This window comes from Arvicanthis niloticus, chromosome 4 (genome assembly GCF_011762505.2).
Source record: "Arvicanthis niloticus isolate mArvNil1 chromosome 4, mArvNil1.pat.X, whole genome shotgun sequence".
In the NCBI taxonomy this organism is placed as follows: domain Eukaryota; kingdom Metazoa; phylum Chordata; class Mammalia; order Rodentia; family Muridae; genus Arvicanthis; species Arvicanthis niloticus.
In genome coordinates this window covers 66,096,750-66,123,546 of record NC_047661.1, presented here as the reverse complement: position 1 = coordinate 66,123,546, position 26,797 = coordinate 66,096,750, and the positions used below count along the sequence as shown (strand labels likewise).

The following is a 26,797-nucleotide window of genomic DNA, read 5'->3' as shown; positions in this document are numbered from 1 at the left end:
GTAAAAGTTCTCATTGCATAAGCCCGAAGACCTGAGTTTGACCTCCCCATGGAACCATGGTGGAAAGAAAGAACTGACTCCCAAAAGCTGTCCTCTCACCTCCACATGGACCACAGAATACACACCCTACACACACACCCCTACACACACACACCCCTACACACACACACCCCTACACACACACACTCCTACACACACACCCCCCTACACACATACCCGTACACACACACACACACACACACTCCTACACACACACCCCTACACACACACACACACCCCTACATACACCCCTACAAACACACACACCCCTACATACACACCCCTACACACACCCCTACATACACACCCCTACACACACACCCCTACACAAACACACCCCTACACACACACACACACACACACACACACACACACACGCCAAACAGACTTAACTGACAGAGTGAACAGAAGCTAGATATGGGTATAGATTTTCCCAAAGATTAATGAAAACACATTTCTTAAAACCTATGGTCAGCCGGGCGGTGGTAGTGCACTTGGGAGGCAGAGGCAGGCGGATTTCTGAGTTCGAGGCCAGCCTGGTCTACAGAGTGAGTTCCAGGACAGCCAAGGCTATACAGAGAAACCCTGTCTTGAAAAACCAAAAACAAACAAACAAACAAGCAAACAAACAAACAAAAACAACCTATGGTCAGCTTTATTTAACCTGGAGGGAAGGCGACGCATGGCAGGGTGGGGCAGAACAGGAAGATATATGAGGGTAAGCAGGATGCTTTTGTATGAAGAGAAAAAGGAAGCTCTAGACTTGGTGGGTAGAGTGAAGACAGATCGGATGTGACTTCTTACCCAGGCAAGTATTCCTCAGAGGGGATATCCTTCCCACTGAGCCTGGTGGCCCAAGGTGTGTTCTGTGGTATTTGTTTTGTTTTGAGAAGCTAACACCAGACAATAAGGATTCCGCACCCGAAGGGTTTCCTAAAAGAAACATGGTATAAGAGGCAAACATGCCTGCCTCCATAAGACTAAAGAGCTGAATGGATGGAAAACAGAAAGGCTAATTTTCTAGGCACTGCCTAAATCAGGATTCTCATTCAGGACTTTAAAAAATGGAAGGCCTTGCCCTACCATTTTAATGATTATGGATGGATTTTTCTACTACCCTCATATTAATTGAGGGTAGATTCAAACTGGAATCGTTTTTGCACTTTTGAGTTGACCATAGTGTTTATTTTAATAATGAGTTATTTATATATTAACTGATAGAACATTTCTGGGTCAGAAAATGGTAGGAAGAATACAGTGCAAATATCACATATTAGTGAAAGAGTAAAACACAGTAAATCTCTTCGTTTTTACTTTTCCTGACTTTTTTTGAGACAAGGATTCAGACTGTAGTGGCAAAAAAAAAAAAAAAAAAAAAAAAAAAAAACCACCAAAAAAAACAAAACCATAGCAGAGGGGAAAGACAAGGGCACTCCTAATAAGGAAGGTATCTTAAGACAAGTATATGTCATTCATTTTTAATGATTAATGAAAAAATGTTCAACTGGCTTAGAGTTGAAAATAAAGAGAAAAGAAAAAGTACAATGTGAAAAACTCTAAATGCCCAGGCCTAATGCCTTAGCTATCTCTTTTCCATGAAAACACAGAAAAGTGGGACATTTTGGAATAACACAAACTTAAATAGAACACATTTATTTACCAAATTAACATTGAAGAGTTATCATGAAGATTTTACATATGTTACGAAGGACATAATCATGTAAGTACAATTAAATTACTAAGAGGGGAATGTAGAGAGTTGAAACATACTGCAATCTCAAAATGAGTAAACACCATAAACTTATGAAAGTCGAATCCCCTCTTAGTATGAAACAAACATGAACTTAATCAAGACACCAATATAAACCCAAGAAGCACATCTCTGTGGAGCCAGGACATTATGGACAATGACAGCATTCAGGCATCTAGCAGAGTCCCCTTTAAAAACAGCATTTCCCTAAGAATCACGCTGTGATATAATACTAAATATTCCCATTCAAATTTATCTTCTTTGACAGATGAAATTTAGTAACAGAGTCAAACATTATGTCTTTCTGATACTTTAAATGCACACTTACAAAGTGAAGTATGTTTTATATTCATCTGAACAGAATACTCAGCACTGGATAAAAACCACATGTTCAGTGATACTTTAAAACATCAGTGGGAAATGACAAGCAAACAACACCGACAGGAGACACATATATTCAAAAGCCGCATTTTCTTCCAGCTTGCTGACAATAATTTTAATTTCTATTAGTTAATTAGGCAGATAGGTTTTAGAGGCAGGTAACATGGTCAAACTTTAGTGTATCATCTCCTAAAATAAAAACGTGATAGGTTCAAACAGAGGTTATGTCACAATTCGGGATAAGCTCATTGCTTTGATCACAAATCCCAAGGCTTTCATGGCATAATGACAAGGATTGGTTGTGACCACACATATGCTTTAGTTTTCTTCATGAAGGTACAATCACCACTGATAGGAACGGCCTGTGCAGCCAGGCTGTGTGACTCTCCTTCATTAGCCACCAATTCTCCCCACTGAACTAAAACCATCGCTCCCCTCCATCTGGGCAAGCACATCAAATGCCAACCCACTAATCTAAAGAAATGAGACAGTAAAAAACGAGCCAATATGCTGCTTCAGAATATAAGTTTACATTGACTTTCCTTTCATTCAAACATGAAACCTTGACAATTAAAACGTAGCACAATAGTTAGGAAACAGGACATTGAAGATGAAGAGGTAGGAAAGTGAAATTTTAGCTCTTTACCATTGCACAAAATTATATATTTTATAATATGAAAACCTAAAGCTCTTTTTAGAAAAAAAAAGCTGATGTACAACAGGAGGTGAAGAAACAATGTTTATATTCTCATATAAATTAACTTACAATTTTATTTTGCTAGCCCACCAAATCAAAACTTTTGAATATTTGACTAAAGTGTATTACATTATATTTATAACTCAACTTAAATGGAAGGTTTCATATTGAGGTTCAAACTTAATTCTTTTTATTTAGTAGATAAAACATGATCTTTATGTATTTCAAACATTGCTTTCTTTAGTAAGATAAAAACCATAATTTTTAAAAGTTGAAGTAAAAAGTTATCTCTAACATTTATAGATGAACCTAGCAGGAACTGTAAAAGACTATTATTTCAAATAGATTAAAATAAAACATCATGCAAATCGGCAATAATCTATTTCAATCTGATCTAGTGGAAGGAATAATTGGGTTTGAGTCTTGTCTTCTTAATTTACTATCACATGCTCTTAAATAATTTAATTTCTGTGACCCTAGTAACCTCACTTGTCATTTCTAAAACTCGGGATTTGAATAAAGTTTCTATAACACAGAATTCTATGTATAAATATTATCATTAATAGGACCCTTGATTTTAAAAATTTCAAGTTACAGATACACCGAAAATTTAAGTACAAGAGGACACTTGTTGAACTGTGCCTACTGATAAAAGCCTTCATTGTAATTCTAAGAACACTTAACAAAATTCACTTGTAAAAGAAAGTATACTTACAAAACTATCTGAGAATCAATAGTTTTTACTAAATCATCATTACATTAAGAAAAAAAATTTTTTATTAACAACGATTTAACATGTCATGTAGGGCTTAACATAAATAACCCCAATAGCTTATAGTTCACTTTTGCTTTTAACACATTTTCCATTTCCATATTTGGACTATAATTTGCATTAGGTCTTTTGTTCTAGATTGCAATATTCAGGTAAATTGCAATTTAGGAAGAGATAATGGACATTAGTAACATAAACAAATAGTAAGTTACAACTGCTATTAAAGCAAACACAGAGGCTGGGGAGACAGACAGTCCCATAGGCATGAGCATGAGTCTTAGAACTTGCAGGGATAGCAGAGGGTAAGCCAAAAGACTCATGCTTTACAAATCTCAAAAGACAAAAATAAAATTATTATAAAACTATTTTACAATCATCTCATTTTGACTGTCTTCTTGTTCCCACAATCAACAAAGTAACAAATCCTAGAAAATGACCTTTATTCCATCCTTGGACTTCATCCTCTTAGCCTTAAAACTGGCTGAGGCTCTTCCCAGGAGCTCACAAACACTTGTCCTTACCCACAGTTCCCATCCTCTTTTTAGATCTACTTCGCACACTTGTACAAAAAGGTATTTCTTTCATAGAAAATTTTGCATCATATTTTCACTCAAAAATATCTGGAGAAATCATGACTGGTAGTGGAAACCTAGCTGACTTCTAAGAGCTAGTGAACTTTAAAAAAGAATCTATTATCAGCACTTTGCTGATATTAATTTCTCACTGCATTCTAAATCTTATTCTTATATCCACAGATAAATGTAGCTACTACCCCTTAGCAATAAAGGCTCTTTACTGAAATTGGAGACCATAAGAAATAACTACAGCCAGGCGGTGGTGGCGCACGCCTTTAATCCCAGCACTTGGGAGGCAGAGGCAGGCGGATTTCTGAGTTCGAGGCCAGCCTGGTCTACAGAGTGAGTTCCAGGACAGCCAGGGCTACACAGAGAAACCCTGTCTGGAAAAAAAAAAACAAAAACAAAAACAAAAACAAAAACAAAAACAAAAAAAAAAAACCCAACTCCCCCCCCCCCCCAAAAAAAAGAAAGAAAAAGAAATAACTACAATGGATAAGATGCAGAAATGAATAGATCATGGGGGAGACCAGCACCAATGGATACATCTATACCACAGCTCCTGCATCTTTGGCTCAGAGAATATCACACAAGAACAGGTGGTAAGATTATAAGAGCCATAATACCAGGAGTCTACTGTGAAATAGTTTCTTCTAGAAATGCCTGCATAAACAAGAACAAAACAATGGCAATATCAATGGTCATATTAACATGGAAAGGAGAAATTTTCTCAGGGTTCAACCCTGAGACCAAGGGTTTTTATTGTAGGCAATAAAAACTGCTGGGAGAAGAGAATTAGCCTCTCCCAAGGATGAATCCCCTTACTGCTTGTCCAATACAGAATGCTCAGCTTTGAAACCATATGCACACAAACTACACAGATTCAGCAATACATATATATATATATATACATATATATATATATATGTATATATATATACATATATATGTGTGTGTGTGCATGTGTATGTGCATATGTGTGTATAGATATATACACACATATACATATAAATACATATATTTGTGTACACACATATGTATGTAATTATGATAATCAAAGGAAAGGAAGCTACTACTCAAGAGTGGGAAAGGGATATGGGAAGACAGGATTGCTGGGAAGGTCTTGTGGGAGGAAAAGGAGACAGGAAAGTGATGTAACTGCATTTTAATTAAGATACATTAAAAAGAATTATAAAAAATAAGATTAAAATTAAATAAATATGCCTTCCAGGTTGCTGGGTAGAGCTTTCTGAACTTCCTTTGCTCCAGGATGCTACCTGGTTCCCAAAACCATTCTTTGCTCAAATAAACACTGTTCAAAGTAAAAAAAAACAAAAACAAAAAAAAAACCCAACAACAAAACAAACCCCAAAACCCTCAAAATCATCATCACTGAATCAAAGCAGGAAATGGCACTGTATAGCTTATAGACCAAATATGATCTAACATGTTTGATAATATTTGACTGAAGCAGCCACATGTGATCACATCTTATCTGGTAGAGCTTTGTAGCTCTGACAGAAATCACCTGGATTGTAAAGTCAAAATGTTTATTGTCTTTATCCCTGCATATCTTGTAGGTAGGGCAAATTTTAGGTTGATTTTGTCATGTGTGATGGGAGTTGTGTTTCCCTTCCTCCACTGGAAGTCCTGACTGGCTATAGGAGGTAGCCACTTCAGGCTCCACATCTCTGCTTCTAGGAGTCTCAGCTGCGGTCACCCCCATATCCTAGCAAGATCCTTCCCCATCCCAGCTTCTGGCTTGTCCCAGAGATGCTCCACCATTGACTTCCCTTCTCGCTCCCATCCCTCTCACCAAGCCTCATTCCCCTCCCCACCAGCTAGCCTACCCAGTTCCCTCTCTATTCATTTCTGATGCCTATTTTATTTCCCCTTCTGGATGAGAGACAAACATTATCCGTTGGGCCCTCCCCTCCTTGTTACTTAGCTTCTTTTGGTTGAAAGAGTTAAAAATCTTTTAACAAAATAAGTAAGATAAGAGTTCAGAGCTGGGAGTTTAGGTCAGTGTGACCAAGTGCTATGGATACCAGGAGAGTTTGAGTTGGGAGGCCCGTGCACCCTGGATACCAGGAGAGTTTGAGTTGGGAATTCTCAGTGTGCCCATACATCCTGGATACCAGGAACAAAACTGACCATAAGATAGATTGAATAGGGTTTGAACTGAGAGTTCAAGTTAGCGTGCCTGTGCATCCTGGATACCAGGAACTTGGCTGATAGATGGCTGATTACACATAGGCTCTTAGAGAATAGCCTGTTCCTTGTACCCTGTCACAAACTAAATAATGGGCTGGGACTTTCCACAGGTGCTCTCCAATAGCCCTCCCTTATGCCCCCTGGGTTGTGGTTCCCCCCCTGAGTTGTGGTTTTGGGCTTTAAATTCTCTGTTTCCAAAGCCCTGGGGTCAGACCCCATTGCCTCTTTGTGGGCTACAGGTCTTGACCTCAGTATACTGATTAAAATATGCCTCTTGCTGATTACATCGTTTGGTGTCTTGCAGTTAATGGGTGGCCGCAAATTCCCGCGGCTTGGGTGAGGTCCTCCATTAGTGGGGGCCTTACAGGGTCTATGGATGTAGCATGGTAATCCTGTTCTTTCTGGTTAATATCCACTTATAAGTGAGTACATACCATGTGTATTTGGATTACCTCAGGATATTTTCTAGTTCCATCTATTTGCTTGCAACTTTCATGATTTTTTTTTTAAGCTGAATAGTATTCCATTATGTAGCTGTACCACATTTTCTTCATTCATTCTTTGGTTGAGGGACATCTGAGCTGTTTCCAGTTTCTGGATATTACAAATAAAACTGCTCTGAACATAGTTGTGCCTTGTGGTATGATAGAACATCTTTTGTGTCTATTCCCAATTTTTGGAGAAACCACCAGATTGATTTACAAATTGGTTGTACAAGTTTGCACACCCACCAACAATGGAGGAGTGAGTGTTCCTATCTCTCCACATCCTCGACAGCATGCACTATTACTTGAGTTTTTGATCTTTGTCTTTTTGGTGGGTGTAAGATTGAATCTCAGAGTCATTTTGATTTGCATTTTCCTGATGACTAAAGACACTGAAAATTTCTTTTAAGTGCTTCTCAGCCATTAGATCATTCCTTTGAGAATTCTTTGTTTAGCTCTGTATCCCACTTTTAATTGAGTTATTTGGATTGTTGGTGTCTAATTTCTTGAGTTATTAATACATTTTGTATATTATCCCTCTGTCAGATGGAGAGTTTGTAAAAATCTTTTCCCATTTTGTAGGCTGCCACTTTGTCCTACTGGTGGTATCCTTTGCCTTTTCAGTTTCATGAGGTCTCATTTATTAATTGTTGATCTTAGTGCCTGAGTTGATAGTGTTCTGTTCAGGAAGTTGTCTCATGTACCAATTTGTTTAAGGCTATTTCCCACTTTCTTGTCTATTAGATTTAGTGTATCTGGTTTTATGTTGAGGTCTTTGATATACTTGGATTTGAGTTTTGTGCAGGGTGATAGATGTGGATCTATTTGCATTCTTCTACATACAGGCATCCAGCTAGGCCAGCACAATCTGTTGAAGACACTTTCTTTTTTTCCATTGTACGGTTTTGGCTTTTTGTCAAAAAAAATCAAGTGTCTGTAGGTGTGTGGTTTTATTTCTGTGTCTTCCATTCAATTCCACTGATCAACCTGTTGTTTTTATGCCAATCCCAGGTGGTTTTTGCTTTGTAGTAAAGCTTGATCTCAGGGACAGTGATACTACCAGTGAGGGAATGACCAACCAATGACTGGCCCAACTTGAGATGTACCGTATGGGAGAAAGACAACCCCCTACACTATTAATAATACTCTGCTAGGCTTGCAGACAGGAGCCTAGAATAACTGTCATCTGAGAGGCTTCATTCAGTAGCTGATGGAAACAGATTCAGTGACCCACAACCAAACATTAGGTAGAACTCCAGGAGTCTTGTGTCAAAGCTGGATGGGTCAAGGACACTATAAAAAGACCTACAGAGTCAACTAAACTGGACCCATGGGGGCTCACAGAGACTGAACCATCAGCCACAGACCATGTATGGACTGAACCTAGGTTACCTACACATATTTAGCAGCTGTGCAGCTTGGTCTTCATGTTGATCCCATAACAATTGGAGCAGGAGCTGTCTCTGACTCAGTCTCTGTTGCTTGCTTTTGGACCCCTTTCTTCTAGCTGGGCTGTCCTGTCTGACCTCAGTGTGAGAGGATGTACTTAGTCCTGATGTGACTTGATGTGCTAGGGCAGGCTGGTGCCCAGGAGGGAGGGACATCTTCTTAAAAGGAAAGGGATGGAAGAAGGGAATGTGGAATGAGAATGGGAAGAAGGCTGTGATTAAAATGTAAAGTGAATAAATTAATTAATGAAAAAAAATGTTCATTGTCTGACTTTTCATTTAAAAAAATTCTGAATATGTCTGTACAATTAAGCCAAAGAATCTTTGAACTGCTACTGAAGGTCTTTCCACTGAAACTGCCTATTAGAATCTCCTTTCCAATGTTTCCTAAATTCACGAACTCTCCCCTAACATTTACTACACATGTTCCCTTCAAGTTCAGGTCATTCCCCTCATCCAAAATAATCCTCATTTTTTCAAATCATGAATTATTTTTTTACTCTTGTTCATTCATGTGTGTGTCTGTACACATATGTGCCAGGAGCCAAATGCAAGAAATTACCTGCTGTTCTAAGAGAACCTCAGGAAATTACCTGTTGTTCTGGAAAGCCTTGTCAGTACAAGGTTAAGAAAGGACATTTTGCAGATCTCAGGTCCCAGGAACTCAAAGAATGTCTGGTATTTCCTGGGAGCTGGTTAGGACAGTGGGATGGTCTTGGGCAATAAGGATATGACAGTGGGATGGTCTTAAACAAGGAGGATTCAATAGTAGGATAGCCTAAGCAATAACCCTTGCCTAAACTTCCTTTTTGCTGTGTCTTTATAACCTAACCCTGAAATTAAAGTTGCAGAGCTTGATCAGACCCCCAGACTTGCTCTCATTCTTTGTGTCTCTTGACCCTTCATTGTTTTGCCCTCTTCCCTAGGGTCTCGTTGAATCCCCTGCGGGCCGGGGCATATATGTGTGTTAAGCATGTGTGAATGTATACCTGTGTGCCATGGTGCACATGTGGAAGTCTGAGCAGAACTTCCAGAAATTGGTTCTCTCTATTACATGAATTCCAGGGATTGAACTCTGGTCATCAGGCTTGGTGGCAAGCACCTTGACCTTCTGATTAATCTCGCTAGCTCCAAATCATTAACTTAATAAATATTTGATTGAATGCCTAATATGTTCCAGGCACTATTCTGAGCTCTAGGGATAAGCCGATGAATGAAATAGTTCCAAATTCATCCTTTCATGGAGCTAATGTTCCAGTATGATGAAACATAATAAACATACCAATAAGTACAAGACATGGATGTCAGCTGGTGAGTGGCAGCAAGAAAAATGAGATCAGGAAGGAAGGAAGAGGAAAAGGAGTGAGGAATGCAATTGCAATAGTAACCAGGGAAAGCTTTACCAAAAAGATGACATTTGAGCAAAGAGCTGGAAGAGTAAGGAATCAGTACAGAGGATATTGCAAGGAAATGTCTCAAGTGAAAGTGAAAGTGAAACAAAACAAAACAACCAAGTCACCAGGATGAAGAGAAGCCAATGACCCTCTGTTGGCTAAGAACAGAGTGGACAGAGGAGAAACAAAGCATGAGGTTAAGACACAAGCAGAGTGGCCGGGGCAGGGTAGAGAGTCTTACAGTGTGAGGGCTTCCTTAGACTCCCAAATGGGGAGCCACCTGCTAGCATGGAACAATTTTGAGAGGAGTAGGTTTAAAGGAATAAAGACCAGGAATTTAGTTGTGAACATAGTAAATTTATGATCTATTTTTATGTATTGTAAAGGGATTGTTGAGGAGGGAGTCAGAAGAAGAAATATACAAGCTACAGACATAAATTTGGGAGGTCTAATAAGTTCCCTTGAATCTTTAAGATACAGCTCAAAACCACTCAGCATATGAAGTCACTATGAGGGTATTCTTCCAGTCAGCTGTTCACTTTGTTATAATATAACATATGGAATCTAACTTATATTAAAATAGTTTATGTAAACCTGCTTTTCACATCTGATGGGCTGTATATTACCTATGGTAATTAGACAATGAGAACTAATAACTGAACATGTTTTAGTTGATTTTAATTTAATTCTCAACACAAATTTTCATCTGAAGATAGGGAGCTAAATATTGAACCAAGTTGCTTTGTCTACTGTGTTCTCTACATTTTTGCCCACGTCAAATTGAGTACCTCTCTTTTTCCCTCTTCCTATCTCACAATAACAAGCCCTTTGTTGATACCCACACTTCTGTAATAAGCTACAGAGTTTGTCTTTGATGTCTCTTACTTAACTACTTTAAAAGTGTGTGTACTGCATTCACTCTTGCCTATAGTGTAATAAAAATATCAACACTGATCACATTATTAGATTCTTTTTTTTTCTTTTCTTTTTGGTTTTTTCGAGACAGGGTTTCTCTGTATAGCCCTGGCTGTCCTGGAACTCACTCTGTAGACCAGGCTGGCCTCCAACTCAGAAATACACTGCCTCTGCCTCCCAAGTGCTGGGATTAAAGGTGTGTGCCATCACTTGTCACTCCTGTTCTTCAAACCTAGCATTGGCTACACTGTTCCTGAACCCTACACTGTTCCTGGGAAGTAGTTACATGTCCTTAGCAAAGAGTCAGGCTTCCCATTCCTCTTCCTTCTGAGTTAGGTAGTGCTTTTTAATCAATGAACTCAAAAACTGCTTCTTAAACTCATTTGATAGAACCTGTTTACTTAGTAAATACTTCTCTAAAATAAAAGCTCACTGAAGGCAAGATCAGTGTTACATGTGATACTTCATTACAAACAGAGCCCAAGAGTAGATAAACTCAACTTAAAAATTACTTCAAAAAAGTAAATACTGTATCAGGATTCTTCCATATATTTTATCCCAGTTTATTTTTGCATAGGTTATAGTTTAATAAAAATAATTATATTAAATTCCAATTTCTGAGAAAATATGCTCCCCTAGTACTTTCCATTTTAGATCCATTTGCTAACACCTCCATTGCAAAGTTATAACCCAAAGTAACAGCTCTGACTCTTTCCTCTCTGACTCTTATCAGTTATTTCTATAGGACATATGTTGGGATTTAAGTAGGAGTAAGAGAGACTACACTTAACCACTGTCAGGAACTTCAGAAGGAGAGGCTGCTTCAGAGATGAAAAGTCAATGTGAATAACAGCTTAGTAAGAACTTAGATGTCTGCCTGGTATTTAGATATGATTGGCTATGAAATTTTATGAATCTGTTATTTGTTCTACAAAGTTTTCTCATAATAATTTAAGACTAAAGCTTAAGACAGAGCCAGGCGTGATGCTCAGCCTGTGATGACAGAACAAGAAGGAGTACTGCCAAAACAAAGTCTAAACATAGTGAGTAGCTCTGAATCTCAGCTCCTAAATGTAAATGAATATTTAAGACAAAAAACCATGGAATTACTATTATTTTGTGGTACTAGGGAATTCAGGACCTTAAAGAGCATTCAGCAAGAGTTCCACCATTATGGAAGACAGTCCCTCAGACCTATACTGGGTATTTACATCATGATGGTGCTTCCTCAACCCAACTTTTTTTAAAAATTATTTACTTATTTTATGTATATAAGTACATTGTAGCTGTCTTCAGACAATGGGACTTGAACTCAGAACTTTTGGAAGAACAGTCAGTGTTCCTAACCAGTTAGCCATCTCTCCAGCTCCCAACTCAACTTTCTATTTCAGTCCTCAATATTACACATTGCTGCTATAGTCTGCCAGGTCACACTTAGATAAAATATACATCATAAACATTGTTATACAAAGACAAGAAAGACATTCTGTTCTCCATAGGCAGAGAACTACCCTTTTTATTATAAACCAATGTTCTAAATCCATGCTGCTCAGGACAGTGGCCAAATGCAGTGGTTCTTGAACATTTTAAACATGGCTAATATGAACAGACATGTACTAGAAATGTAAAATATGTAATATATCTTGAAGCCTCAAGATAAAAAATAAGAGGGCCAATTTAACAATCTTTTTATTGATTACAATGTTGTAATGTTTTGACTTTTAGGGTAAGTAATATTACTGAAATCAATTTCATGTTGTTCTTTTGACTTTGAAATTAGACTGTAATACACTTAATATATGTGGCTTACACTATATTTCTATCAGAAAGTGCTACCCAAAGTCACCTTAAAGAACTGACTTACACTGTTTCCTTAAGTAGAATAAAAGGTATCATTTAAAGGTTAGGTATGAAATGAACTCACAAAGGACGCACAGAAATGTAAATGATCTCCAAACTATTAAAAGTGGCAAATCTTGCTGAAAACAAAAGCCTACTTTATTCAGACCCTATAAGATCATTCTGTTTACAGGAATCCCAATTCAGACTTTTACCATTATTTCATAGGAACAATTGTTTAAGTAAAATGATTCTCTAAGTATCAGCAGAAAGCAAACAATGGGGATTCTAATATATCAACATTCTCTCCAAAAGGAAAGAAACAAGAACTAGAACTGTCTTTTATTTTACTTTTGAAGAATAACTGTTTGCCCATTTCCCACACTGTAGGCAATTTATGCTGTGCTGATTAGGCAAAGTAGACCTTGTAACCCACTCAAAGTGATTCCTTCCACACCCCTTTCAAATCTTCCTTCTGTTACTGTCTTTAGTATTTCTGGAACATTCTCCCAATACAGAACAACAGTACTATTAATGATCTAAAAATCCAATGTTATATAACAATATTCACATTATTATTGTACTTTCCATGTGTTCTTAGATATTTCTTTTGAGCTTACTATTATAATCTTAAATGTGTTTTCTAAAATGTAACACCTTAAGAAGGGGAAAAAAAGGAGTCATGATTAAATCCTTCCTCACTGTTAGAAGGATCCATTTTCAGACGCTCTCTAAATGCCCTATGTGACCATAAATTAATGCTTGTCTGAGTGTGTGGAAGTCATTAAATTGTAAGGTTCATTTAACTTATCAATATAGAAAATGCAGTGACTTATCAATGGTACACCACATTGAGGATATTTGGAATGGGACAACGTACTGGTAAGATGTCAGCTTCATCAAAGTTAGACCTAAAAACTTTTCACAAGTGACATCTGAAAAGGTAGAAGTAGAAAAATACAAGAATTTTTTCTAAAAAAAATTATTTAAAAAAAATGAATGTAGAAATAATTCCTTTTAGTTGGCTGTGGTGCTATTTCATTAGTCCCAGCTATTCTGAAGGCTACAGCAAGAGAGTCATTAGAGTCCAGGATTGTGAAGCCAGCCTGGACAACAGAGTAAGACCTCAGGGCAAAAGAAGACCAAAGAAAAGAAAACCAATCAAACTTTTCTCACCATATCGTTATTTAGATGCCTTAAATGCTACTGTTAGGAAACCAGAAGTTCTTGAGTTGTCCTAATTACCATCCCCAGAACTGCAAGTTTAGTATATTGCTAATAGTCAGTACTGTCTTTATGATGTCTGGTAGGGCACCCATTATTATTCCAAATTATTTAGTGAAGAAAAAAAAAAGAAAAATAAGAAAGGAGAAAATGACCATTGGTTCTTTTGTTTGTTTCTTTTAGTTGTTTTGTTGGGTTTTTCTTTTCTGGTTTATTTTTAAAGCATACAATATTTGAAAGTAAGTGAAAATTTAATCAGGTACACACTAAATAATGAATTTTGAGCCCTACACCCATCCATGCATGCCATTAGGACAGCACTAACTAGACTTGCTGTGTTGTTGTGGTTGTTTTTGTTGTTGTTGTTAAAGTCTTTGGGTCAGCCTCCCATACCTAAAAACACTTCCCACCTGGGGTTCCTCAGTGCGAACACTGGACCTTGACTCCCAGGAAGTCCACTCTCCTTCCTGTATGCCTCTTCAGTCATTCCAGTCTCCCTGCTAGTCCTGTAGCAGATGGCTTGCAGGGACCTCTGCTCCTCCCCACTCCTCCAATCCCCATGTGTCAGCTGCCTATACCTAGAAACACTTTCTTTCTTTCTTTCTTTCTTTCTTTCTTTCTTTCTTTCTTTCTTTCTTTCTTTCTTTCTTTCTTTCTTTCTTTCTTTCTTTCTTTCTTTCTTTCCCCCCACCCCCCACCAGACAGGGTTTCTCTGTGTAGCCCTGGAACTCACTCTGTAGACCAGGCTGGCCTCGAACTCAGAAATCCGCCTGCCTCTGCCTCCCAAGTGCCGGGATTAAAGGAGTGCACCATCACTGCCTGGCATAGAAACACTTTCTATTCTGTATTACCAGTGGCCACAGCTGTCAGGAATTTAGGCAGGTGACTCACTCCTTCCTTCCTGTTCTCCTTCCTGGTGTCTCCATTCTCCCCCTCAGCTCAGTACCCACATTGCTTACAGGAGCCCCACATTCCACCTCAACTCTATCCAGTGGAGACTCCACTGGATTCAGACCCAGGATCCCCTCAGACCTTTCACTCTGGCTCCCCAAACATTTAACAGCTTTACTTCAACCTACTTGCAAAACCCACTCTTCCCACCACACCTCCAAACCCCTGGGGATTCCACCTCTAGCTGTGAAGGTGATCTTCTTAGCTATTTCCTGAAGCCATTTACAATTCATAGCCTTTTTCTCCTAGTCGGCCACCCACTGGACCTGCAGAATCACCCCCTACCAGGCACTCTACAACAAACACAGTTTCCTAACATTCATTGAGCACAACAGAAACTAGAGAATGAACAGCCATCCAGCAAAGACTAGACCCACTATCAATCCCAAGAGTCACTTCAATCATCCCAACCTAGATGCCTAGACACCAGCAAAAATACATAGTCAAAAATAGCCAGTGCATCATGTCTCTACCAGAAACTAGCAACCCTACTGTGGTGGAACCTGAGAAATGCAATGTCTCTGAAGGACAAGACAAGGATTCAAAATAGTAATTGTGAATATGTTCAAGAACTTTAAAGAGGTTATGAATAAATCCCTTAATGAAGTGTGGGAAACAAAGAGCAGAAAGAAATAGTGCAAGACATGAAACCAGAAACAGAATGACAACAAAACAAAACACCAAAACACATAAACTGAGAAAAAAACAGGAAATGAATAATTCAGAAAGTCAAACAAAGACATCACAGGCAAGTCTCACTGTCCTAGTTAAGGTTACTATCACTGTGATAAAACAAAGCAACTTGAGGAGACAAGGGTGATTTAGCTTGTGCTTCCACAGCATCATTTATCATCAAAGGGCTCCAGGACAGGAACTCAACCATGGCAGCAACCTGGAGGTGGGAGCTGACACAGAGGCCATGGAGAGTGCTGCATACTGGCTTGCTCCCCAGGACTTGCTCAGCCTGCTTTCACATAGAATCCTGGACCACCTGCCAAGGGGTGGTCTTACCCACAATGGGCTGGGCATTCCCACATCAATCATTAATTAAGAAAATGTTCTACAGGGTTGCCTATAGCCCAGTCTTATGAAGGCATTTTCTAAATTGAGGGTCTCTCCTCTCCAGGGATTCTAGCTTGTGTCAAGTTGACATAAAACTAGCAAGCACACTCACCAACACAGTACAAGACATGGAAAAGAAAATTTCAGGTGTTCTCTGAAGAGAAACAGAGGAGTGGATAGGGGCCAGGATTAGAAGGAATAGAGGACGGAGAAACTACAGTCCAGGGGGGGAAAATAATAATATATATATATAATTTGTATATGTATAAAATTTGTATGTATGTATGTATGTATTATGTATGTGTAAGTGTGTATGTATGTATAACTTGGGCCCAATGAAGAAAAATTAATGAAATAAATATGAATTTTCTTCACACTGAAGAGCCTAAAGATGACATTTTAATTAATTAGAATCATAATCACTTTTCATCTGCTTGTGCTTCTGGAAAAAGAAGCTACAAGTTGTGCATTATACTGTTATACTGTATACTGCACTGGTTGTATACTGGCTGGATGTCCAAGAACCTGAGACTAGATTGGCTATATACCTAGGGGAAAACCAAAAGCTACTACTGTGCTAAAAGAACATAGTAATAAAATGATTCCTAATGACATTCTACTGTATCCAAAGATTAGTGTCTTATCCAGACTTTATCAGACCAATTTTCTCGTTCAGCAGATGGGAACAAAATAGAGACCCAGAACTGCAGAGTGTACACAGTGAAGGACCTTGGGACACTCAGTCTTAAGTGGGAAGTATCCATCAAACCCTTCCCCTTAGGGCTCAAAGAACTATGTAGAAGTCAAGGTAGAAAACTGTAAAAGCCAGTGAGGATGGATGATAGCAAGAAGTGTTTTCAGTCCCACCGGGACTGACACACATGAGAACTCACAGAGCGTGGCAGCATGTCTAGGGCCTGTGTATATTCAAGCAAGATGGGTCCCATCACTGAGAGGTGCAAGTGGGTACCATCTCTAATCACTAGCCAAGAAACTACATCCAATTGACAAACCCTCATAGAGGAAACAGTAGTTTCTCTAAGGGAATCTCACTGTGTGAACCACACTTAAAGGCAAACCTCATTCCTATCAGTAGAGGGCCAACACAAAATAAACCTAAAAGTTTGTTGCTAATTGTCTCATACTGCTTTTTCTAAATCTTATTGGTATTTTTACTTGCATTTTATAGTGTGTGTGTATGCATTTCTTGTACTTAGTTTCCTTTGGGGGGGGGGTCTATCAGTTTTTTCATACTGTTTTTTCTCCTTATCCACTGTCTTTTTATTGGCCTGATTGTTTTCTTAAGAAAGACAGAAAAAAGGTGTGGAATTGGAAGGTTAGGAGATATAGGAAAAGATGAAGGAGAGGAAATCCTGATCAGAATATATTTTATGAAAATAACTTGCTGGGCAGTGGTGGCGTATGCCTTTAATCCCATCACTTGGGATGCAGAGGCAAACAATAGTTTGGGGGAAAGAGAGAACTGGGAATAAACACAGATACGTTGTATCCATATATAAAACTGCTTTAGAATAAATATAATACTATGGAAAGAAATCTGAAAGAAAAGTCTAGTATTTTATGAAAAAATAGAGAAGAAAACCACAAGAATCTATCATGTACACTTCCTGCCCATCTAAGCTTAACCAAAAATTTCAGTATTAGGAGAAACAGAAACAGAAAGCCGAAGACATTCAATGATTCTTCAATAAAGAATGAAAAATAATTCTCAAAATTATAATAATCCAGTGTATCCTTCTATTACCAAAAAAAGTACAAAGTTATATTTTGGTTATGAGGCTTATGAGATAAATAATTCAAAAAGTAAAAAGAAAATCCTAAAGTCTTTATTCAGGCAACAAAAAAGTCAGGTTCATCATTTTTTTTTTTTTCATGTATCCATGCATACTTCTTATAACTTCCTAACAGTTAAGTATGAAATAAGTGCTGGGAATACAGGTATAGGGAATAGGTTTCAACAACAGTCATTAAATCTCTTAACTATTTCTATCAAAGGTACTCCATCAATAGAAACTTACCTACTTAAGATTCTTTTGAAAAAGATTTCATTATTGTTTTTGTGTGATGTGTGTGTACACATGACAACACATGAGTGTGGGGTTCAGAGGACAACTCCGGAGCTTGGTGCCTCCTTCCATCTTTACCTGGATCCTAGGACCTAAGTCAGGTTGTCCAGCTTATACAACAAGCACTTTACCTGCTGAGCCAGCTAAGTGGCCGAATGCTGATGATTTTAAGGAGGAATTCAACAGTGCTTCAGAGAATATTATGCTATTAAAAAAAATCTTGCTGGGCGGTGGTGGTGCACGCCTTTAATCCCAACACTTGGGAGGCAGAGACAAGCGGATTTCTCTTTCTTTCTTTCTTCTTTTTTTTTTTTTTTTTTTTTTTTTTGGTTTTTCGAGACAGAGTTTCTCTGTGTAGCCCTGGCTGTCCTGGCACTCACTCTGTAGACCAGGCTGGCCTTGAACTCAGAAATCTGCTTGCCTCTGCCTCCCAAGTGCTGGGATTAAGGCAGGCAGATTTCTGAGTTCGAGGCTAGCCTAGTCTACAAAGTGAGCTCCAGGGCAGCCAGGGCTACACAGAGAAACCCTGTCTCGAAAAACAAAACAAAACCAAACAAAACAAAACAAAGAATCTTGACAGATTTTCCAATAGAAAACATTACTTTTGCATATAATAGAATCTTCAGCAGAGTATGTCTAATAAAGCAATATTGTAATCTATAATGCCAAATAAAATGGAAGAATATATTTCATCTTGTAAAGTAGCATACCTCCATGTGGCATAGCATTTTGACCCCAGTACATACTTGGTAAGTGTTCTATAGTAATACATGCATAGTAATATAACTTTTCTTCTGTCAAATGCCTGTTTCTCATGTGGTACTTCTTCTCTCCATATGGTAAAATTATTTATGTATAAGTTATATTATTTTATAAGACTATAAGGGGCCTAAAAACAATAGGTTCATCTCATTATGCTTTAACAGCACCCAATCCAGTTCCTTATTAGACTTCTGAGAATAGAAGTGAAGTCTGGCAAAGATTATAGTACCTACAATAGTGATTATTTTAAAAATAGACCTCTGAGAGATACAAATAAATATGCCTGAGATTTTTCCTGCTTTCATACTCTGGTAATTTTCTTCACTATGCTTGGAATTGTGTTCAGCATGGTGCTCATATACATACAATTCAAATGTGTGGGAAAGAGGAACAATATTCTATAATTAGAAATTTCCAACTAGTGAAATGAAAGACATTCAGGACAGGCAGACAGGCAGTCGCATACAAAGAAGAAAACAAAAATCATGGACAATGGTTCTTAGCTATTTAATTAAGGTTTCACTCTCTGAGATTTACCTTCCATAAATATGGCTGGATCAGGGGAAAGAAATATGAAACATTCACTCAATAAGAAATAACCTGGCTGAACAAACCATAAAGAGAAATACTTCTGTACCTTGATGTCAGACGTGTCCCGCTGACTGTTTCGCCATGCTCTGGAGACTGATGAGAACGTCCTATCTGCGTGATCAAATTTCCCTCCTTGCAGATTTAGAAAGTAAGTTGTGAAGGGTTCCTAAAAAATAATTAGTGAAAAAACTTTTATGTTTTCATGTTAATATATATCTTTACATATACATTTGAAATAGTATTCATTAGTTAGTAATATGTCCAATGTATAGAATGCAAGTTGTAGGAAAATTATTACGTTATAGCTCTTAATTTTTTTCTCAAATGTTTCTATGCCTTCAAAATTTTGGTATTGGTAATATTTTCATCAGCTCCCTTCCTTGCCAAAAATAAACTGCTAATAGCATTTAGACATGAATTAAATGCATTTACTTCATTGTTCAGGAAATAGAACAATATGTAATTTTTTGTATTGTTATGGCTAGCTCACAATTTATGATTAAGAAAAGAAAAGTATTTGGAAGGTTTAAAAGCCTCATCTTAGTTAAAGAACACCTAAACATGTATTCGTGGGTAATTGCTTGTAGCTAAGCCTGTAAATTACACCTAAGACTTACATCTGTCCATACTCTAAGACATATGTCTGTCCATATTCTTTTGACTTATATCTGTCCATACTGTATTCATAAGCTTTAATTAATGATGTGCTGCTGCTAATGGTTCCCAAAGAAATTACTTTTTAGTACATGAACCACCTTTTAATTTTATAGAAACATTTCTTGTTTAACTAATGTTATCAATACACAGCAGTGATGGTTATTTGAAAACACATCTTACTCTATTTAGAGCAAAATAAGGACCAGATGGGTAAATATGTCTGCATTATCAAAACATTAGTTACTTTTATTTTAAGAAGCTACACTTGAAAAGAATCCAGCTAATCTGGTATGATAAGCACCATCTGAAGATACAGATTTGAAGAAGACATTCACACCATTCTAGAGGAAACATTTTTAAGGTTATGGCACAAAATACTGGCTAAAGCATATTTATTTAAAAGCTCAACTGTTTAAAACTATTTTCAATATTCAAAAAAATGCTGATGATTTCCAATCATCCGCAGTCTCTGAAACATTGGATTTATTTAGTCACGGTCTATTATTCAAATTGAACTTACTATTCTTAGGAGCCACGCAAGAACGAAACTTGCAGTTGAGTAATGAGTACCATAGTGGAACTTTGGAACTTGGTCATCTTCCCATGACTCAAATCGCTCTGCGAAGAATGCTGCTCTTTTGGGATTCAAAGCTCCTATTGGCTGCCATTAGAAGAGAAGGGAGAGAAAGAAATATAAATGTAATCATCCTTTATTTCTTTCATTATTTTAAGATTATTCTTTAAGTATGCATGAAATAGAATGTAAAAATATATGTATCTGTAGTTAGAAAAACAGCAGTGCCCATACTCAAAGAACAAACAGAAAAATTCCCATTTTTTTCTCAGCATGGCTAAGGATATGCAGATAACTAAGTAGATGGGCAAACCTGTCATTTCTGTTACACATAGTTTTTTAATCAGTCAGTCTGAAAGGGCAAGTTACATAACATGCAGCTGAGCTGCATCACACTTTAGGAAGTGTCTATAATTAGAAGCAGCAAGCAGAAACATCTTAGCACTAGAGGGCTTACTTCTGTCTCTGAGAAAAGGGTGAGACGAAGCTGGGAAGAGGGGCTAAATGCAGAGTGAAGATGTTATAAGAGAGAGGGAGTAAGACTCAACAACAAGGTTCTACTAACATAAACTCAATACAAGTTAGAGGACAGTGGGCTGTGCAGATGGTTCAATGGGTGAAATCTTGCATTGCAATCACTAGGACCTGAGTTCAAATCTCAAGCAACCATGAAAAAGCTGGGAAAGGTGATATACAACTGTAATTCTAATAATGCCCAGGGGGCAGAGATAGGTAGATCCCTGGAGCCTGCTGGAAAGCCAGCTTAGCCAAATCACTGAGCTTCAATTTCAGTAAGAGATCATGTCTCAAAAATAAGGTAGAAAAAAAAAATAAGGTAGAAAGAGATAGAGGAAGACATACAATATTTACTTCTGACCTCTAAATGTCTACATGAGTTAACATCATCATCATCATCATCCACCCCCCACCCCCCACTCCAAGGAATGGTAAGAACATCATGATCTTATACTGAAAATAAAACATTTCAACAGAAGTTCCAGAATCAGTAAATCAAAGTGAAGATCCTGGACTCAATAGAAAATTCATACCCAGTCAGAAGGTCATTTTAAAAAATAAAGAAAGAATATACATTAAGGTCCTTCAAACCATGAATGGCAACACTCAATGAATATTATTATTTTTTTAAGTAATCTTTTAGAAGGTAAAAGAGTTTAAATAGAATAACTGGTATAAAGCATCCAGAACATTGCTTGGCACAGGCATGCAATGACTGTTGCTATCCAGGGAATACACCGCCTCTATAAACAGTGAGCAACAGTCTGACATTTTCTTAAGACAGACAAGAGTCTCCTTGAGACTACCAAGCTGGGCTACTGCTCTAAGAGTGATAAGATCAGCCACATTAAGTTACAATTCAGTCTACGGAAACATTCCGATCTGGAGAAAATCTCTATTCCTTACTCAAACTATAAATACAATTAAAAATAACTTCCCTAATGAGACACAGAGTTGTTTTATATCTCTCGGAAAATTTTTACAAGTTATTTATATTTATAAGACCAAAAAAATATATGACTATTCATGAGGAAAATGCTAAAGTAAAATAACATTATTTTAAAATAGATATATTCAGAAGTCATACAGTGAGAAGGGAGCCATGTTCAAACCTGGTCTTGAAATACTTTTCATATTGTGATTATAAGTAACATTTTGAAGTCATTATTTTGGCTATATTTCTTAATTTGTTAATTTACCTTCAAAATTGTTAATAATTGAAATCATTTTCATTCAACAGTATCTTGGTTCTGAAGAACATTGTTTTATGCTGTCAGCTTTTACTTTACAAGTTAATCTTTAAAAACATACAATTGATTACTACTTATTACTAATTTTAAAATACCTTCTTTTAAACTATTAGTTTCAGTGCCAAAGAATTATATCTGACTTACTAAATATATAGTAGGAATCAAAATCATTCCAGAAATTCTTTCTTTGTGACAGAACCAATATGGAAGGCCTTTAAATGTATTTTAGTTGTTATCCCTAAAGATACAGCCATGTAAAAAGAAGAAAAGAAATAAAATCACTAGAAGACAAATTATATGAATTAAGAATAGAATCAATGTGCCTTCTGTATGGCTCAGCAGCATATTAAGAATACACTTTATCTGATCCTATTTTTATTACTCTCCAGATGAGTACCTCGGTGAATCGATAGTTATAGAATCACATTTCTTGAATATAATGCTAAGACCAATTAGGATTGATTTCACTAGCATCTGAAAGAAAAGGCATCATACTGAGATCCATGTAGGTAGAACTCACAGTATCGATTCTGGCTGGTATTGTCACAGTTGGTTTCTGAAACCTGCTACAGGACAGCTATCAAGACATACCACATTTATTTGCAAGCATATAAAAAAGAAGTCACCAAATAAAGAAAGGTTTAAAAAAAAAAAAAGGAGCAGTGGAGCTGGGCACTGACAATGACACACTATCAGCTTACTCAGAGAAGTTACAGTGGGAATACACACATTGAATTATACATTACGGGAAAGCACTGATTTATTGTGGTAATAACATCCACCTCATTAAAAGATTCTGCTTTGCTGCAGTTGGAAGGCTACATATTGTTTACTGCTATAAATTAATGGCAGTGCAAAGAAGACTGTGGAACCATCCTAACAATAGATCTGTAATGACAGTGCTGTATATCATGGCTTCCTCAGCAGCTTCATAATAAAATGGAGACAATGTATTGAGCTAATACATTCTACCATGCTGGCCCATATTTTTCTGACAGCTGCTTTAAAAGATGAGCAGAATCCAACTATGTTATAATGCTACAAAACATTTAACTAAGCAAGAGTCAGTCAGATAGCAAGTTCACCACAGCAGTTTAAAACACTGTCTAAACCAGAATTCCAAGCTGCTTATTCATCTCTGCAGAGGAGCTGAAAGTTAATGCTCGTGCCTCTTCTTACTTATCTGGTATATTATGGGTAACAACTGCTAGGCAGTTCAGGGAGATGGCTAGTACTCTCATCTCATATTGAATTCTCTGTACAATTTAACCCGCTAGACAGGACATTATTTTTAATTAGCAGAATTTTAAAGGAAGAAACAAAAAATACTGGCATTTAAAACTGGCCACAATTTCTTGGTAACAAATAAAAAAAGTAAATATTGATTAAAGGATACAAAAAAGTACATAATTTAACTTCATTACAAAGAACATTAAAATATCATTTAAATATTGGAAAAATAAACAGAATTAAATAAAAATTTTAATCCCTACCAAACAAAGGTAAAATAGCAGGAGAGATTAAAATAAAGATACAGTAATTTGAAATTTGGAGTATTGTAACTGATAATTATGTGAGAACAGAAATAAAAATTGGGATAAACTTAAAAAAAAACAAATATAAAATGTCAAGAAATAAAATTTTTTTGAAAATGGTAGGGCAAAGCAACAAGCCCCCAGTCTGAGAATGGGTCAGTGATCTCATACAAACAGCAAGGCAGCATCTCCGGGAGGGTAACAAGTGGCCTGTTAGTGAGGCAGACATAGAATTTATAAAGTGGGAGTGTTTAAATCAGCTTTGTAAACTTATTACAATAAAAAATTATTTTTACTACTTCTTGAGAAGTACTTTTGCTAATTAACAAAAATACTCCATATAATGTTCAGATCTGGCACGGAAAGTTAATCCTAATTATTTCTTTTCTGAGGTTATTTAATCAGGGATATTTAAGAAGAAGGGTCATCAATCAAGTTATGATGATAAACATTATAACTGGTACCCATGAGGCAGGATAAAAGCAGCACTGTGCAGTGCTGCAGCCTCCCTGCCCCCAGCCTCCCTCCCTGCCCCCCAGCCTCCCTCCCTGCCCTCCAGCCTCCCTCCCTGCCCCTGAGCCTCCCTCATTGCAGACTCCTATATGTCCAAAAGTAAACTCGTTTCTCAAAGATCTAATCACCTAAATAATTTATATGAAAAGCTGGAAAATATCAAAGCAACTGCCAATCATCTTTTAATCACATTAATTGTTTTGTTTTCACAGACCCCTTAAAATGTCACTGACTCTTAACTACCAGTAAAAATTAGCTTTTTCTTTCTTGTCTTCAAATTTGGAGAACTATAAATTGAAGTTACTTAATAAAAGAATAATGTTTCCAGATTGAATTTTGTAACTTATAAAACCTAATTATTTATTCACAAAAAAATGTGAGATAAAGTAACAAGTAATTTAGCTCAAACTCAACTGCAATCTTAGTGACTCAAATGCAGGATTTGAAACTCCCTCTCCACATCTTTGTACCCACCAGAAAAGTGCTGTACTAGCTGTTGTTTCTCCTAATCTCAGTATCTGCACGCTATTTTTCAAAAATGACCGTTGTTCAGTAGGTTTATCTAAGAGCCACACATGTAAGGGACTCAGGAGAGCTCTGTGCAAAATCCATGCTGTGAGCACAGCTGCTGTGACATCATATGCTGGCAGCGCCCTTCCTTCTTTCCTTTTGACATTTACATATGAACTGCTGCAGCTCCTATGAACCTTTCAGAAGTGACTTTCCACAAACTCTAGGTTTGTAGCTGCTGAGGCCAAGATGGTCAGGAAGAATTGGCAGGAAACCTCAGAAATCTTATAGTGCGCAGATTTATTTAAATGAACAAATTTCTGAATTCCACAAGTCTCAGATTTATTCACACCTTACAGTATAAGTTTTCTTGAGAAATACTGTTTAGAAAAGAAGAGTTAAAGAGAGAACAGAAAAGGTTTGGAGCATATCCCAGGAATAAACACCTGAAAGAGTTAAAGAATGCTGCTTTGCAAAGACCCTTTCTGTGGTATACAGAGCAGTGGAAAGATATCAAAGTAGAGAAGGGTTCCGGAAGGAACACAAGAGGACCACTGCAGCTCTGTTTAGGATCATGGTGATCTCCTGAAAGCATCTCACACTGTCATGTACACAGTCTGATCAAAAATGCAGAATCAGCAATGGGCAGAGCTTGTCCTCTTCTGAAAGTGGAGAGTGCCAGCACACACTGATAGAGAGTCCTGACAACGTGAAAGCAAACACTAGGTTAAAACAGAAAAACTGGTGAGCCCACTGTTCTCTCACGGTTTTTACATTATAATGGTGTTGAGGGTAAATGTCAAAAATAAGGATAAGGTATCTGATGTACATGAATAGATGAAGGCTTGCAGTTTAGAGAATGGTAAAAGAAATGTTATGTCAGATGCTGTAATTATTTGGTTTGGGAATATTCCAGGAAATAGTATATTGACCCAAAGGAATGCTCCACATGACAACAATGTTATTATTTGTTAGATACAAACAAAAAAAATCTCAGAGCCTTAAATAAATAAACCCATAATATTCAAAACAATTCTGTAACATCCAGGCCTATTAACATCCTCCATTTTGCAGATGTAAAAACGTTGTGTCTGGGAGATGTAAAATGTAGCAGCAGCTGTCATCTGATTACAGGCAGCAAAAAGTTAGGGCACTAAGACCAAACTACAGGCTAGACTCAGAAAGGTATGTGTTGCCTGGAGTAATGCAAATATTAATGTTGAACTCAAGTATTAAATTCATTCTATGAAGTTTCCAATTAAAGTAAGGTGCATATAGAAAAAAGAAGAAGAAGGAGAAAGGTGAGGAGAATGAGGATGATGATGATGATGATGATGATGAGGAGGAGGAGGAGGAGGAGAAGGAGGAGGAGGAGAAGAAGAAGAAGGAAGGAGAGGGGGGAGGGGGAGGGGGAAGAGGAAAAAGAGGAAGAGGAAGAAGAAAAAAAGCCAGGTATAGTAGCATGCAACTTTAATCCTAGCAGTCAGACAGTGAAGCAGACTGGTAGACTTCTGTGAATTCAGAGTCAGGCTGGTCTACACAGTGAGTTCCAGGCCAGCCAGGACTACACAGTGACACTCATGTCTTAAAAAATGAAAGAAAAAATGAAGACATATTATTTTACAATGTACTATATTTTTGCATGAAAACATAGTTATTGTATGTATGTATGTTTGTATGTATGTATGTATGTATGTATTTAACAACATATTCTTAAGGTGTTTCTTCCTACTTAAGTTTTATCTGGAGAAGAACTTCAGGAGACATTATCACAAGTGGAAAATGCATATTTTTGTCTTGGGGACACCGAAACCATGCTTTAAAACAGTTTCTATCTAAAATATATACTGTAATTAATGTCTCCTATTTATTTTCCCTTTAACTTTGATAACTATACCATAGCAACAACCCCAAATGAGAGTCAGTAACCTCTGTGTTTTTGAAGATTTTAAAAGAAAACCATGGTTATTCTGGTTGTATCCTATCTGTCTTTCAGGGAAGAAAATAAACAAAGAATCTTTGTTATTCAGGTCATAGTGCACTGTAGGAAGCACAA

General features: G+C 37.2%; 1 protein-coding gene across 8 annotated transcripts in view; it reads right to left on the bottom strand.

The window, feature by feature from the left end:
- Lrba (LPS responsive beige-like anchor protein) overlaps positions 1 to 26,797 on the bottom strand; it is a 542,935-nt gene that overhangs the window by 131,010 nt on the left and 385,128 nt on the right. For all 8 annotated transcript variants that reach the window (XM_076932608.1, XM_076932607.1, XM_076932609.1 and 5 more), the window contains 2 exons: positions 20,364 to 20,504; positions 19,233 to 19,352 (listed from right to left, as the gene is read on the bottom strand). In XM_076932608.1, the coding sequence (XP_076788723.1) occupies positions 19,233 to 19,352; positions 20,364 to 20,504 (261 nt within the window). The remainder of the gene's footprint in view (positions 1 to 19,232; positions 19,353 to 20,363; positions 20,505 to 26,797) is intronic.